This window comes from Bufo bufo, chromosome 11, assembly GCF_905171765.1.
Source record: "Bufo bufo chromosome 11, aBufBuf1.1, whole genome shotgun sequence".
NCBI lineage: Eukaryota > Metazoa > Chordata > Amphibia > Anura > Bufonidae > Bufo > Bufo bufo.
Window position 1 is genome coordinate 33,103,341 of NC_053399.1, and position 14,754 is coordinate 33,118,094.

Consider the following 14,754-nt stretch of genomic DNA (forward strand, 5'->3'; position numbering starts at 1 on the left):
CCCACTTTGCATTTTCATACTTACCTGCTGCCTGCGCGCCGTTCACTTCCTGGATTCTGGCTGGGGGCGGCCTTCATCTTGATTGAAGTCTTCTCCCTGCCGCGCCGCGCGCTGGACTGAACGCGCACGCGCCATGGTGACTTATTCCTGGCCAGTATAGTACAGAGACGGCGTGCGCGTTCGCGGCTCTGTACTATTCTGGCCAGGAAGAAGTCACCATCGCGCATGCGCGTTCAGGACAGCGAGCGGCCCGGCCGGGAGAAAAGAAGGAATCTTATGCGCAAGCGCGGCCACCGGGATTCCGGAGAAGAGCGGTGGCCGTAACCAGGGGAGACCGAATGACAACAATGAGGTAAGTGGGGATGAATTTTCTCGTAAACGGTGGGAATGGGTTAATCAAATATATTTACAAAAATGATCACTGTCAAATCATTAACAGATTTAACATTGATCATTATGATGGGATAACCCCTTTAAGTGATTAAGTAATTTTCATGGCAACGAATATGCCTGTGATGCTTGACGTCAGTGACGTTTGATGACAGCGGGGTTTGCATCTTAGAGTAAGACTGGTTCAAAAGGTGTGAAAGCTATTTATGTTAAACTGAACTTGAAAGGAGGTGGAGGGGTGCGACATCTATAGTCTGCCACTTACAATGCTGTTTTAACACCTCTCCTGAGGCAGTTTAATCACACTTAATAGATACAGACATGCAAATGCAATCTTACCTCTATGACTGAAGCACAAGTCACCAATATTTAATGCCGAAAGAGGTAAGTGTAAAAAATAGGGAAACGGGAGCTGCACTGGTGTCTTGTAAAATGGTATTTTTTTGGTAAAAACCATTAAAGTATAAAATAAAATAGCTACGTGTTTCAGCGGCATACTGCTACCGAAACACATAGCTAGTTTTTATTTTATTTTATAGTTTTTACCAATAAATATCATTTTACAATGATGGTGTCAGTCTCAGACCTTTGGCCGCGACTAGTCAGATCCCACCCTGGCAGATCTAGATCACATAAACATTTAGATCGCTGCCATGTAATGGTCCATACGGGAAACGTATGGGTCCAGGTTCTGTAACCCAATACACCCTATGAGTATGAGGAGGACCTTTACATTATTTCCACAATAGTACATTGAATAAAATATGGCCGGTTCCCGCATTCGCCTTCTGCTTCTTAATGCACTTCTGTAGACCAGCGAGAAAGACGTAAAAAAAAAAAAAGTCTATGTGTTTGTTGAATTAAACATACAAGCAGCTGGGCAGAAAATGTAACATAAAAAAGACCAGTTAACAACATTTTAAAGCATAAATAAATCTGGAAGCGCTCAGCGGGATAATGTTGTAAACGCGCACTTGTGAACAATTAAACTTTAACGAGTCAGTCTCTCAACGGCTGTAAGTGTGACCAGCACAAGTCGAAGCAATTAGGGCAACGCTGCTTGTCGCTTGCAATCACTTCACGCCCTGCTGGCAGTCCTTACCTTTTCAGAGTTGTTAAACACATCAGACTGCAGATTTCCATCCAGAAACTCATTAAAATAGGTCATCAGTTTTTGGGCCTCCACAGCCCGCTGCCGCGGCGTGTTCACCCCCTCCAACTGGTCACCAAGATGACACACCTTCGTTGCCACGTAGCTGATGTGCTCGTCCAGCTCTTGGAAATGCTGAAAAGCGATCTGAAGGGCAGAAGAGCGGAGAATGCGTATTGTGGAGTGGAGAAATAATGCCGCAACAGTGTTAGGCCTCAAGCACGCGACCACAGTTTTGGTCTACGTCCGACCTGCATTTTTGGGGCGGATTGCACGTGGATCCATGTGTTTATAGGGCTCCACATCCATGTTGGCCATTTCATAAATTATAGAACATGTCCTATTCTAATATCCAGTTCTAGTAGAAAAAACATATGGCCTGTACCCGTATTTTGAGGATCTGTGGTTTGTGGGACACAAATGGACACTGTTGTGTGCATGAAGTCTAACAAAGAAGTATAACGTGGACAGAATAGGCTCTGTTCACATCTGCACGGTGGATTTTCATCATAAACGGAAACTATGATCCAGTGCCAGATCAGTCACTGGGACCTGATGCAGATGTGAACATAGTCAATGATTTTCAAAAATTGGGGAGACCTTATTGTAATCATCCCTTTTGCTGGCTGTGACCTTTTTTGCCTTCCTCTGAAAGCAACCTTAGCATACCGTAATATACAGCACCATCACATCCCCCTCATTAAATGGGGAGGGGAGGGCGTCTTTACTTAAGTCGGTGTAACCCATTATTCCTAGTTGTTGGCTCATTGCATCTTTTAGGACTACTTAAAGAGGACCTGTCCCCTCTCCTCACATGCCTGTTTTAATAGCTTCATGTATTCCCCATGTAATAACAATTCTGGAGTATCTATTCCTATGGCTCTATGTTGTGCCATTCCTCTATTATTTCTACTAGAAGTTATGAATGAATTGTTAGCAGTCTGCAGTAAGGGTACAGAGGGGAGGTAACCAGTTGGGGGCGTGTACCTGCACAGTCTGAAAATGGCAGCACTGATTGGATAGAGTGAGTCTGTGCAGGGACACACCCCCAACTGGTTACCTCCCCTCTGTACCCTTACTGCAGACTGCTAGCAATTCATTTATAAAAATAATAAAGAAATGGCACAACAGAGCCATAAGAATAGATGCTACAGAATTGTTATTACATGGGGAATGCATGAAGCTATTAAAACAGACATGTCAGGAGAGGTGAAAGGTCCTCTTTAAAAAAAACATTGTTTTTTGGTAGTACACGGCCATGAAAATGAATGGTCGCATAAAACAATCTGATGAATCATGTGAGCGCTCGCTCAGGCTATCATCTACCCGTGTAAAAGGTCTCTTCACGAGTGTTAAAGGGAATCTGTCACTAGCATATTATCCCAAAAAATTTTTTATGAATCCATGTGTAATAAAGTACCTTATTTCCATATGTCTTGTTCTTTTTATTCTGTGTCTTGTCATTTCTTCAAAAAAACGCTTTTCATGATATTCAAATGAAGCTGTAAGGAGCCCAGCGGGGCGTTATTCTTTGTCCACGGTGCCCAGGAACGCCCCTCTGAAGTGCCGTGCCTGCCTAAATTTGAGAACTAAGAACTCCTCCAAGATCACCTAAGTGCTCCCCCCCCCCCAGCACCGCGCTCTGCGGCAAACACCCCCGATCCTCCTCTCGCCCGCATCCGAAATCCCGCGCAGGCGCAGTGCCGGCGATTTATGTGTGGGGGAGGGGGGTGTTTCACATGTTTTAGCACATTATTTCAACCCTCAACCATATATAATATAAAAAGATGTGGGAGCTATTTATATCATATATGTTTGAGGGTTTTATTTGTGTGTGTGTGTGGGGGGGGGGTGTATAGGATCATATGGCCATATATTATATTGATATGTAACTAGTGTAGGACAATAAATATACGTTGGTGTATAGTGGTAGTTATTAAAAACATTTTTTCCAACATTTTTTCCATCTCTTTTTTCCAGACTCAAATCCTCTGGTTGACGTCAGGACAGGGGACAGCCCCTTCAGCTTCTAGCTGGCTGAGGAAACAGCGAACACGTCACTGGGATCGGCGCATGCCCAGTGACGCTGTTGAAGCGGTTACCCTCAGTCGTCTTATCATCGCGCAGGCAATCGCCGGCACTGCGCCTGCGCGGGATTTCGGATGCAGGCGAGAGGAGGATCGGGGGTGTTTGCCGCAGAGCGCGGCGCTGGGGGGGGGGGAGCACTTAGGTGATCTTGGAGGAGTTCTTAGTTTTCAAATTTCGGCGGGCACGGCACTTCAGAGGGGCGTTCCTGGGCACCGTGGACAAAGAATAACGCCCCGCTGGGCTCCTTACAGCTTCATTTGAATATCATAAAAAGCGTTTTTTTTTAAGAAATGACAAGACACAGAATAAAAAGAACAAGACATATGGAAATAAGGTACTTTATTACACATGGATTCCTAAAAAAATTTTTTGCTAATATGCTAGTGACTGATTCCCTTTAAGCAACCTGCTGTATCATCAGGGTTCATTCAAAGCAGAAATCTGCCCACGTAGAAGGACCCTTAGAAAATGCTCACTTGGAGTACTCTCTGTTTCACACATTTTTTTAACACAGTTTTGGCATGTATTTTCATTCCTGCCCTTTTTCAACAGGAATTCTGAACGGAGAATCCACGTCAATGGACAGGTCACTTGTTTTTTTTACCCCCTAAGGCTGAGTTCACACGGGCGAGATTTCCGCGCGGGTGCAATGCGGTAGGTGAACACATTGCACCCGCACTGAATTTGGACCCATTCATTTCTATGGGGCTGTGCACATGAGCGGTGATTTTCACGCATCACTTGTGCGTTGCGTGAAAATCGCAGCATGCTCTATATTCTGCGTTTTTCACGCAACGCAGGCCCCATAGAAGTGAATGGGGTTGCGTGAAAATCGCAAGCATCCGCAAGCAAGTGCGGATGCGGTGGGATTTCCACGCACGGTTGCTAGGAGACGATCGGGACGGAGACCCGATCATTATTATTTTCCCTTATAACATGGTTATAAGGGAAAATAATAGCATTCTGAATACAGAATGCATAGTAAAATAATTTAACTCACCTTAGTCCACTTGATCGCGTAGCCCGACATTTCCTTCTGTCTCCTTTGCTGAACAGGACCTGTGGTGAGCATTCATTACAGGTAAAGGACCTGTGGTGACGTCACTCCGGTCATCACATGATCCATCACATGATCTTTTACCATGGTGATGGATCATGTGATCACCGGAGTGACGTCACCACAGGTCCTGTTCCTGTAATGAATGCTCACCACAGGTCCTGTTCAACAATGGAGACAGATGAGAAGCCGGGCAGCGCGAGCAAGTGGACTAAGGTGAGTTAAATTATTATTTATTTATTTTTAACCCCTCCAGCGCTATTGTACTATGCATTCTGTATTCAGAATGCTATTATTTTCCCTTATAACCATGTTATAAGGGAAAATAATACAATCTGCAGAACACCGATCCCAAGCACAAACTTCTGTGAAGAAGTTCGGGTTTGGGTACCAAACATGCGCGATTTTTCTCACGCGAGTGCAAAACGCATTACAATGTTTTGCACTCTCGCGGAAAAACCGCGCGTGTTCCCGCAACGCACCCGCACATTTTCCTGCAACGCCCGTGTTTTTAAAAGCTGCAAGTAGAAAAAAAAGCTCTATATGGTTTAACATTAGTGTTGAGCGATCTTGTGTTTTAAGTTCGGCGTCTAAAGCTCGGGTTTGGGTTATTGAAGAATCGTGTTATGCATTCCGCTACCACGGACCATAATAGAATTTAGAATCCATAACGGGATTCTTCGATAACCCGAACTTTAGACGCCGAACTTAAAAAACAAGTTCGCCCAACACTATTTAACATGCGTGTTGCCCATTGAAATTTTAGGTCAGTAACCCATGCCAAAAATTAGTGTTGAGTGAAGCAAGTTAAGGAAAACTTTGGTTCCCAACAAAGCGGAATTTCCTCGTTCTTCGTGGCAATGAATCAGGTTTTCCAAGAAGGGTGGCTGCATGTGTGAAATTAAGAAGGCCGGGAACGTGAGATCACCCATAATGTCGTGCATCCAGCCAATCCGCAGGTAGCGATCCCCTGTGATGTCACAGGCCTATCAAACCCTATTCCCACCCGGTCTACTGGCTGTTGGACGTACCAAAAGAAATGCTGTAGGCAATGTTTTTTATCAAGCCGAAACACGGCATTTATATCCGTATTAAAGTCCTGGATTAGGCTACATGCACACAACTGTAGTTTTGCTCCGCTCCCGATCCGCATTTTTTGCAGCTCGCACATGGACCCATTAATTTCTATGGGGGCTCGAAAAATGCCATCCGTGCGCTGTCGGCATTCACGTGGCCGTTCTGAAAATTATAGAACACGTCCTATACTTGTCCTTTTTGCAGAAAAGAGCAGCAATTACTATTATGGGGAAAGTGCGGGATGCACACGGACAGCATCCGTATTTTGCAGGCCGTAAAATGGATATGGCCTAACAGTGTTAATCCTTCCTGATTAGGACTTGGACAACAACAGACACTTATTTAATTGGATTTCTGTAAGTCATGGAGGTCACTTCAAACATATTGGAGGATGACAATATTTCTTAGTCCTACCCACTGATCTATACGGAAAATGTGACCTGCTGACAGAATATTGTAGAAGTGCATGATATCACTCAGAGACTTGTATCCCATCTGACTATGAGGCTGATGACTCACCCTTAGGTTACATTCACACGACTGTAGTGTTTTGCGGATCCGCAAAACATGGATACCGGCCATGTGCATTCCACAACTTGCGGGCCGCACATGGAAAATGCCTATTCTTGTCTGTAATTGTGGAGAAGAATAGGGCACGCTCTTCATTTTTTGCAGGGCTGCAGAACAGAATCACGGATGTGGACCGATTTAAATGAATGGGTCCGCATCCGATCCGCAAGATGCGGACTTGTTCCTACGGTCATGTGAATGAGCCCTTATTATGACTAATACTCCGCTATGAGCCCCTACATGCAATGGAGGCAATAACGATTGTGTCTGACAATAGAAAGCACAAAGGCACTTCATAGGGTACAGTCTGGTAGTTCTGGGGGACACTGGTACTGTATGCACTCACCTGCTCTAGTTATGCAAATAGCACATAACAATTAGGACCCAGATGTACCAATGTGTCTACATCCAGAATCTGTCTAAAAAGTGGTGCAAATTGGCACAATTCGGGTTGCTTCAATTTTTTGAAAAAGGGACGGGGTTTAACAGGGAGGGATGCAGCTTTGAGGGAAAGGGGCATGGCTTAAAGGGGTTGTCTGGTTCAAGAGGAAACCGGACAACTTAGCAGAGTTACATGTAATAAAGAATAGATTATTACTTACCTGACAGATCCCGCTCCGGTTCTCCCAGTAGGGCTCTGTTTGCCTGGCTGCAGCGTTTAAAACATATTGACAAAATGTGATCGCAGCAACCAATCTCTAGCCTTTTCAGTGCACCCGTAAATCTGGGCCATAGTCGTTATGTGCTATTTGTACACCTAGACCAGATGAGCGTATACAGTATGTGGGCCTTTAAGATGCAATATTTTGCGTCAAATCTGTGCCACAATTCTGACGGAAAATTCTGTCAAGTGGACTGGTACGAGCAGGAGTTGCTGGTAGGCTTCTTTATCAAAGGGGTTGTGCCAAGTTTCTAAGTTATCCCTTATTTATGCGCCCTGACGTCCATTAACTCTCTATGGGAGCGTGGGAGGTAGCCAATCGCTGTACTCCACTATCTCCTGCGTGCCCATAGAGAGTAAAATGGAGCAGCAGGGTGCACTCTCGACCTGTCACTCTATCAGAACGAGGAAACATAAGCCCCGTTCTTGGGATCGGTGGGGGTCCCAGCAGTCAGAACCCCAGCAATCAACCAGTTAGGATACTTTCACACTTGCGGCAGGGGAATCCGGCAGGCAGTTCCGTCGCCGGAACTTCCTGCCGGATCCGTCAAAACGTATGCCAACTGATGGCATTTTAAGACTGATCAGGATCCTGATCCGTCTTACAAATGAATTGCAAGAACGGATCCGTCTGTCCGTTTGTCATACAGAAACGGATCAGTTTAAAAAAAAAACATTTTTTTCGGTCTGCGAGGAAGGATCCGGCATTCCAGTATTTTGAATGCCAGATCCGGCACTAATACTTTCCTATGGAAAAAATTCAGGCAAGTGTTCAGTTTTTTTGGCCGGATATAAAACCGTAGCATGCTGCGGTATCATCTCCGTCCTGATCAGTCAAAAAGACTGAACTGAAGACATCCTGATGCATCCTGAACGGATTTCTCTCCATTCAGAATGCATGGGGATGAAACTGATCAGTTCTTTTCCGGTATTGAGCCCCTAGGACGGAACTCAGTGCCGGAAGAAAAAAACGCTAGTGTGAAAGTGCCCTTATTCCCTTTCCTGTGGCCTGATTATAACATATTTCTTGTCTGTACTAGCCTCTACGTCAGAGACGGTACAGATATCCGATATATGTACTCTATCTGCAGCTCCTGCTTGTATCGATCCATATGTCAACACACAGAAGGGACGTTTCTTACACAAGGGATCACTTTTCAGTTGACCCACATAAACAGTTTTGACTTTTTAGCACAGAAATTCATGGATCAGACTTTGAGGGTGGGTTCACAAGTGACTGATTAGCAGCGGAATGAAGCATTTTTTGTAACAGATTTTTTTGCTGAAATGTGGCCGATTAGTTGCAGGATTTCACTCTTTGCATTGGAAAGAGTGAAATCCGATGTATGAATTGACATGCTGCAGGAACTATCGCTGTGGTAGCCTCAGAGTCTTTAGAAAGCTTGAAGGCTACCACAAGTAAACGACAGCTTCCCCCATCGGGGGAGCCGTTCGGGCCCTGGAAGCGCATCCCTCACCGGTAAAAGCCTCTTAGATGCCGTCGTAACAATTGACTACAGCATCTGTGGGAAAAAATGTTTGTGATCGGCGTTATCGCCAATCACAGATATTAGCTCCTGGTGTCTGCTGTATAAAACAGCAAAAACCCAGTGTCTATGATGCCAGCTCAGCTCCTGAGAGGGCACCAACTGCTGCTGTACATGTAAGGTGGAGGTCTGGAAGGGGTTAAGTATTTCAGTGTCTCATAACACTGTTAGGCCGAATGCACACGGCCGTGAGCGGTCCGTGGTATCCCGGCCTGGCATCCTGCTGACAGCAGGAGCGCACGGCGTCATTGGTTGCTATGACGCCGTGCGCTTCATGCCGCCGCTGCACTATAGTAATATACTCGTATAGATCATACCAGTGTATTACTGTAGTGCAGCGGCGACATGAAGCGCACGGCGTCATAGCAACCAATGACACCGTGCCAGGCCGTGTTCCACAGCCGTGTGCATTCGGCCTTAAATAGAGGGAGGTGAGATTTATTGTCAACAATCAGGGTTCTTTAGTCACCAGGCCATCTATGGCTCACTTTAGACATTGGTGGCAAGAAGACTCTAGAAATGTCACTTCTCAGTCGCCTCCACTGCACAACATTTGGGCGACTTCAGTGAGAACCTTGCGTTTCACCCATCACTCACCTGGTTGCTTTTCTGAAGTTCTTGGACTTTTCTAGCAAACTCTTTCGCTTCTTTCTGGCACTGATGTTCTAATTTCTCCACTTTTCTCTGGATCCTCTCATCCATAATCTTCAGCTCTTCAATATGGTTGACAAATTGCTCCAATAACCTGCAACACAGACAACTGCTTCAAGGGGTGTTCCCATCTCAGACATCGATGCATATGGCTAGGATATGCCACCACTGCGCTCGCCTTCACTTCAGGGACCCCATTCTGGAGACAGGAGAAGTGCCTGCACCTATCTGACACTGATGGCATATAGCGATGAGATGGGAATACCTCTTTAATGGGGTTGGCCAGCTTGATTTAATAGCTGGTAACATACACGCATGCAGCTAGTAATAAGGATTATTAAACTATCGGCGCTGATGTTAACAAGGTATTCTTATCCGAGACAATGGGGCATATCACTGGGATATAACCCCATTGTCGGATAGGTCCCACCGCTAGGATCCACACCTATTTCAAGAACTGAGCGGGCAAAGTGGTGGCCTCCGGTCCGGCCACCAAAAAGCCATCTCCCATAGCCGGGACCCGCACCTATCTCCTAAACAGAGCCCCGAGAGTGAATGGAAGCGCACTGCGCATGACCGGCCACCGATCCTATTCACTTCTATATGTGCCTCATAGAAATGAATGGAGGGTGGCTGTTCACGCGCAGTGCACCCTTCACCACTTTCGGGGCTCCGTTTAGGAGATAGCTGCGGGTCCCGGCGGTGGGACCCGCAGCTATCAGACAATGGGGGCATATCCTAGCGATATACCCCCATTGTCTCAAATGAGAGAACCCCTTCAAATAGTTTAATATGAATGACACATGTTTATCAGCAGGTCCCCTGACCTGTGTGCCAGCGCTGCGCTGGGAACATGGCTGCTGCTGGAGGTTTCTGTCCATCAGCGGCCTTCATTCACTTACACTGGGGATGGACAGATGAACTCGCTTGTGAACAGTCCGTCCCCAGTATAAGTAACTGGAGACTGTTGATGGACGGGATCCTACTTCAGCAGCCATGTTCCCAGCGCAGCGCTGGCAGTGCGCAGGTCAGGTCACCTGCTGACAAACATGAATTATTCATATTAAAAATTATCAGACATCAGCGCTGATAGTATAATAATGCTTATTACTAGCCGCATGCATGTGTGTTACCAGCCCATGTGCAGCTAGTAATCTACACGGGCCAACCCCTTTAATCTCATCCTAATCCTAAAAAATGGCATCGGACACTGAAAGCCAATATTTCCCTCTAAAACCAGAAGAACTGCAAAAAGACCCCAATCACAGCATAAAACAAGATGGCCGGACTTGAAATATGCACCTTTCAGTTAATCAAGGTGACTGTCACAATGTCTCAGAGAAGTAATACAATTAAAGGGGTAGTCCGGTTGTGGCAAGTAATCCCCAATCACAGCAGTAGGACCCCCACTGATTACGAGAACGGGGACCCTGTACTCTGTGGGCCACCCCGAAATGAATGGAGCGGCAGGTCGGGCATGCAAACCGCCGCACCATTCATCTCTATGGGAGTTCCAGAGATGGTCGAGCGCTGTACTCTGAATGGAGCAACAGTGCACAAACCCAACCTGTTGCCCTGTTCTTTTTCAAGGGGCCCAGCAGGGTACAGGGTCCCCGTTCTTGTGATCAGTAGGTTACCAGCTTTAGGACCCCCACCCAGCTAATAGTCATCTCCTGTCCTGTGGATAGGAAATAACTTGCCACAGCCAAAATACATCCCTAAGCCCTAATTCCCATTCAAGTACCCAGCTGCGTGAAATGCACCTTTCCCAAATAAGGGTGCCCTCTGACCTTGCGGAAAATCCTGCCAGAAAAATTATCGCAAAAATGTGCAACAAAATTTGCCGCGGATTTTTCCACAGCGTTTTGCGCTGCTGAATCAGTTTACCATAGGATAACATGGTGGAAGTCTTGATGTTGCAGAGATTGTCTGCAACGTGCGAAGGCACCCTAAAACACCCCCACATAGCGGAGAGGTCCCAAAATCAATGCCCTTACCTTTTGGGATCAAATGCTTCTGCTCCTCCTCTGGATCCCCCCCCTGGAGTTCTCCACGCCAGCCGCTCAATGTATTCATCAGCAACGAACGGCTCCTAGAATCAGAAGCACACAGTTCTGGTCAGTCACTCCTACTCTGTACGATGGTAGAGCTGTGACCAGCAGTCAGAGATAATCAGATGAGGTCTGATCGCTGGGAGCCCCACCGATCGCTAGACTAGGGCTTCTGAACCCCCCCCCCCCCCCCCCCCCATGACCACAGTGAGACAGCGTTTGAATGGGGCGCTGGTCCAGTCTCCAGGAATGGTATACACAACATTTATATGCTATCTGCAACCGTTCGTAAGCATGACCGTCATGCAAAAAGGATAGAACATGTCCTATTCTTGTCCAATTTTCAGGATGAGAAAGTGCGGGACGCAAGCGGACACAAAATACATAGGTCATGTGCATGAGGCCTAAAAGGGTTGTCCCATTACAATAACTTATCCTTGATAAGTGTCTGATTGGCAGGGGTCCGACTACTGGGGCCGCCATGAATCACTAGGACAGGCGTCCGTGTTCCCCTGTTGGAATAGAGCATCAGACACTCCTCTGCGCAGCGCTGCCGGATATAATGAGGGGCTTGCACTTGGCTACCTCTGGCAGTCCCGAAGAGCTGAATAGAGCGGCAGACACGCATGCACATCCATCACTCCACTCAAAAGGGGGTACATAGGCCCCATGTCTAGAGATTGGTGGGGGGCCCCCCTGCAGGTAGACCACTGCCAATCAGACACTTATGTCCTATCCTGTGGACAGGGGATAAGTTGTTGTAATGTGACAACCCCTTTAGGCCTCATGCACGTGACCTATATGTTTTGCGGTTCGTGTTCTGGCCACCTCTTGGGTTTTATTTGGCTTTTATTTTTGCGACGCCCCTCTTCTTCCTGGCCAGCATACCTACCTGCTCCCTGCTGCTGGGTTCCGGCTCCTTCGCTTCCTGGCCTCGACTGTCAACATCCACTTTGACACTGCTGCAGCCAGTTGCTGGCTGCAGCTGTGACCATTTACCCTTGACCAAATGACATGATGTAAGGGGAACAGGTTATCGCTGCCACTAGCAAATGGCTGCAGCAGCGTCAAAGCAGATGCTGACAGCGGAGGACCTGAGCCAGGGACCCAGCAGCAGGGAGCAAGTAAGTTTTCTCCCCTTTGCAGGTCTGCCCAAGAGGGGCTTGGCAAAAACGAGCACAAAGGGTGGCCACATTTTCCCTATATTTTCTATGCACACTATGAAGCCGGCCAGATCCCAAAAACATGCGCTCACAACCCATTTCCTTCTATTGTCCAGGAAAGAGCAGGAAATGTCCTTCGACACAAGGTGCACATAGAAGACAGTCTGGAGGCGTTTGCAGGCGACAGTTCGGCTTTCTCGGCGTGATAATGGGTCATATATAAAATAAAGCCGATCCACAGCGTCACCCCCACATTTTTCTTACTGGTTCAAAGCATAAAATGAATCAACTTTCCATTAGGTCAAATCCAAACGTCATCTCTCGCTGTTACATCAGCCTGTCTAGGGCTCAGCTCTAACTGAGCGAACCCAGTGAGGGTCAGGGGTCAGCCCCCAAAGATCACACACCGACGGCTTATCCTAAGGAAAGTACATCAATAAATATTCCACAGGAAAAGCCAAATATCAGCTTTGGGTTACAGGATCTGGATGAAATACAGTTTTATGCATGTGACTTAAAGGGGTTGTCCAGTTTAGAAAGCCCATTGTCATACACCCTATTACAGGGTCCTCTCATCATGATACTCAAAGTAAAGAGCAGTTACAAGGGGCGTCCCCTGCTCCATCTAGCATTACACAGACAAGCCATTGATTTGAATGCGCAGTGTAATGCTTCATTTCTTGTGTCTGTTGGGGGGGATTTAAAGGGCATCTGTCAGCAGATTTGTCCCTATGACACTGGCTGACCTGTTACATGTGCGCTCGGCAGCTGAAGGCATCTGTGTTGGTCCCATGTTCATATGTGTCCGCATTGCTGAGAAAAAGGATGTTTTACTATATGCAAATGAGCCTCTAGGAGCAACGGGGGCGTTACCATTACACCTAGAGGCTCTGCTCTCTCTGCAAGTGCCGCGCCCTCTGCACTTTGACAGGACCAGGCAGTGAAACTGTCATAATGTCTGGTCCTGTCAAAGTGCAGAGGGCTCAGTAGTTCCAGAGAGAGCAGAGCCTCTAGGTGTAATGGTAACGCCCCCGTTGCTCCTAGAGGCTCATTTGCATATAATAAAACATCATTGTTCTCAGTAATGCAGACACATATGAACATGGGACCAACACAGATGCCTTCAGCTGCCAAGTGCACATGTAACAGATCAGCCAGTGTCATAGGGACAAACCTGCCGACAGATGCCCTTTAAAGGGGAGCACGTTGTGAAGATACTCAGTCGGCTCTCCGGTCTTTTTCCATGAGGTGCTCGCCTCTAGGGAAGGCGTCTCGTATTGAAACAGAAAAGACGGGCCTGTATGTATCCGTTTATTTCTAGAATCAAAACTGCAACGCGTTTAATGCCTTTAGAGGCAAAACGTGTTAGTTTTGATGCTAAAAACAAACCCATACGGTGCTGCGAGTAAAGTGAGTGTCGGTCGTCCATTTCTGCTTTAAAGGGGAGATGTCAGATTTAGTAACTACCTGCATTCCCCAATTCTGGAGCATCTCTTCTTATGGCTCTATGTTGTGCCATTCCTCTATTATTCCTTCTAGAAGTTATGAATGAGTTACTAGCAGTTTGCAATGAAGGCTCAAATAGGTGTTACAGTTGGGGGGGGGGGGGGGTCCCTGCACAGTCTGACATTAGGCGAACGCTTGTGATAGACCTAATATCCACCTAACCCTTCCAATAAATAGTCACCTCTCCGGTGACTACAGGCGCTGGGGCCCGCCATTCTCCACATTTCTGGGGAGGAGTCAGAAGGTGACGGCTCGCCATCAAGCGACCACGTAGGCTTTAGGGTGACGAGGGGTCATTATGTAGCTCATCATGTAGGGTTAATACAGAATGCTAACGCCAAGCCGACGTGTGCGACACTCTGTCCATGGAGCCCGCCCACCGCTACACGGTGCTCCACTGGCTACTGGTTCCAGTAGTGAGAAGCTCTACCGCCCAGTCCGATCAGAACAATACATCATATTGTATATTATGTGACCACTTGCACGCCCAGCGACGCCCCCGCCGCGATTCAAAGTAGAGATCCTGTTACCTGATGCAGTTTTCTGAGATCAGCATGAAAGGATCGGGACCTGAGACTCGCTGTATATTGGGGAACCTTATTATTGGGGGGGGGGGAATGAGATCTGTCATAGAGACAGGCCTCTAGGTAGTATTCCTGGGGCTCCACTGGAAAGAGGCACCCCCAGCTTGATACTAACCCCCAACGTATATATACGTACACACAAATGCACATACTGGCTGCTGGTTCAGCTCCCCCCATAACGCACAGTGTGTACAGGCAGCAGCAGAGGACGCGTCGGACGTTCACTCACCTCGAACAGCTCCGCAGTGGCGGCCATGGT

At 47.1% G+C, this 14,754-nt stretch overlaps 1 protein-coding gene across 1 annotated transcript in view; it reads right to left on the minus strand.

Moving 5' to 3' along the window:
- Positions 1–14,751, minus strand: part of EXOC5 (exocyst complex component 5) — a 33,913-nt gene extending 19,162 nt beyond the window's left edge. The window contains exons 1-4 of the mRNA XM_040410892.1: positions 14,725–14,751; positions 11,189–11,283; positions 9,138–9,285; positions 1,493–1,687 (exon numbers count right to left, since the gene is read on the minus strand). Coding sequence (XP_040266826.1) covers positions 1,493–1,687; positions 9,138–9,285; positions 11,189–11,283; positions 14,725–14,751 — 465 coding nt within the window. The remainder of the gene's footprint in view (positions 1–1,492; positions 1,688–9,137; positions 9,286–11,188; positions 11,284–14,724) is intronic.
- Positions 14,752–14,754: the final 3 nt, after the last annotated feature.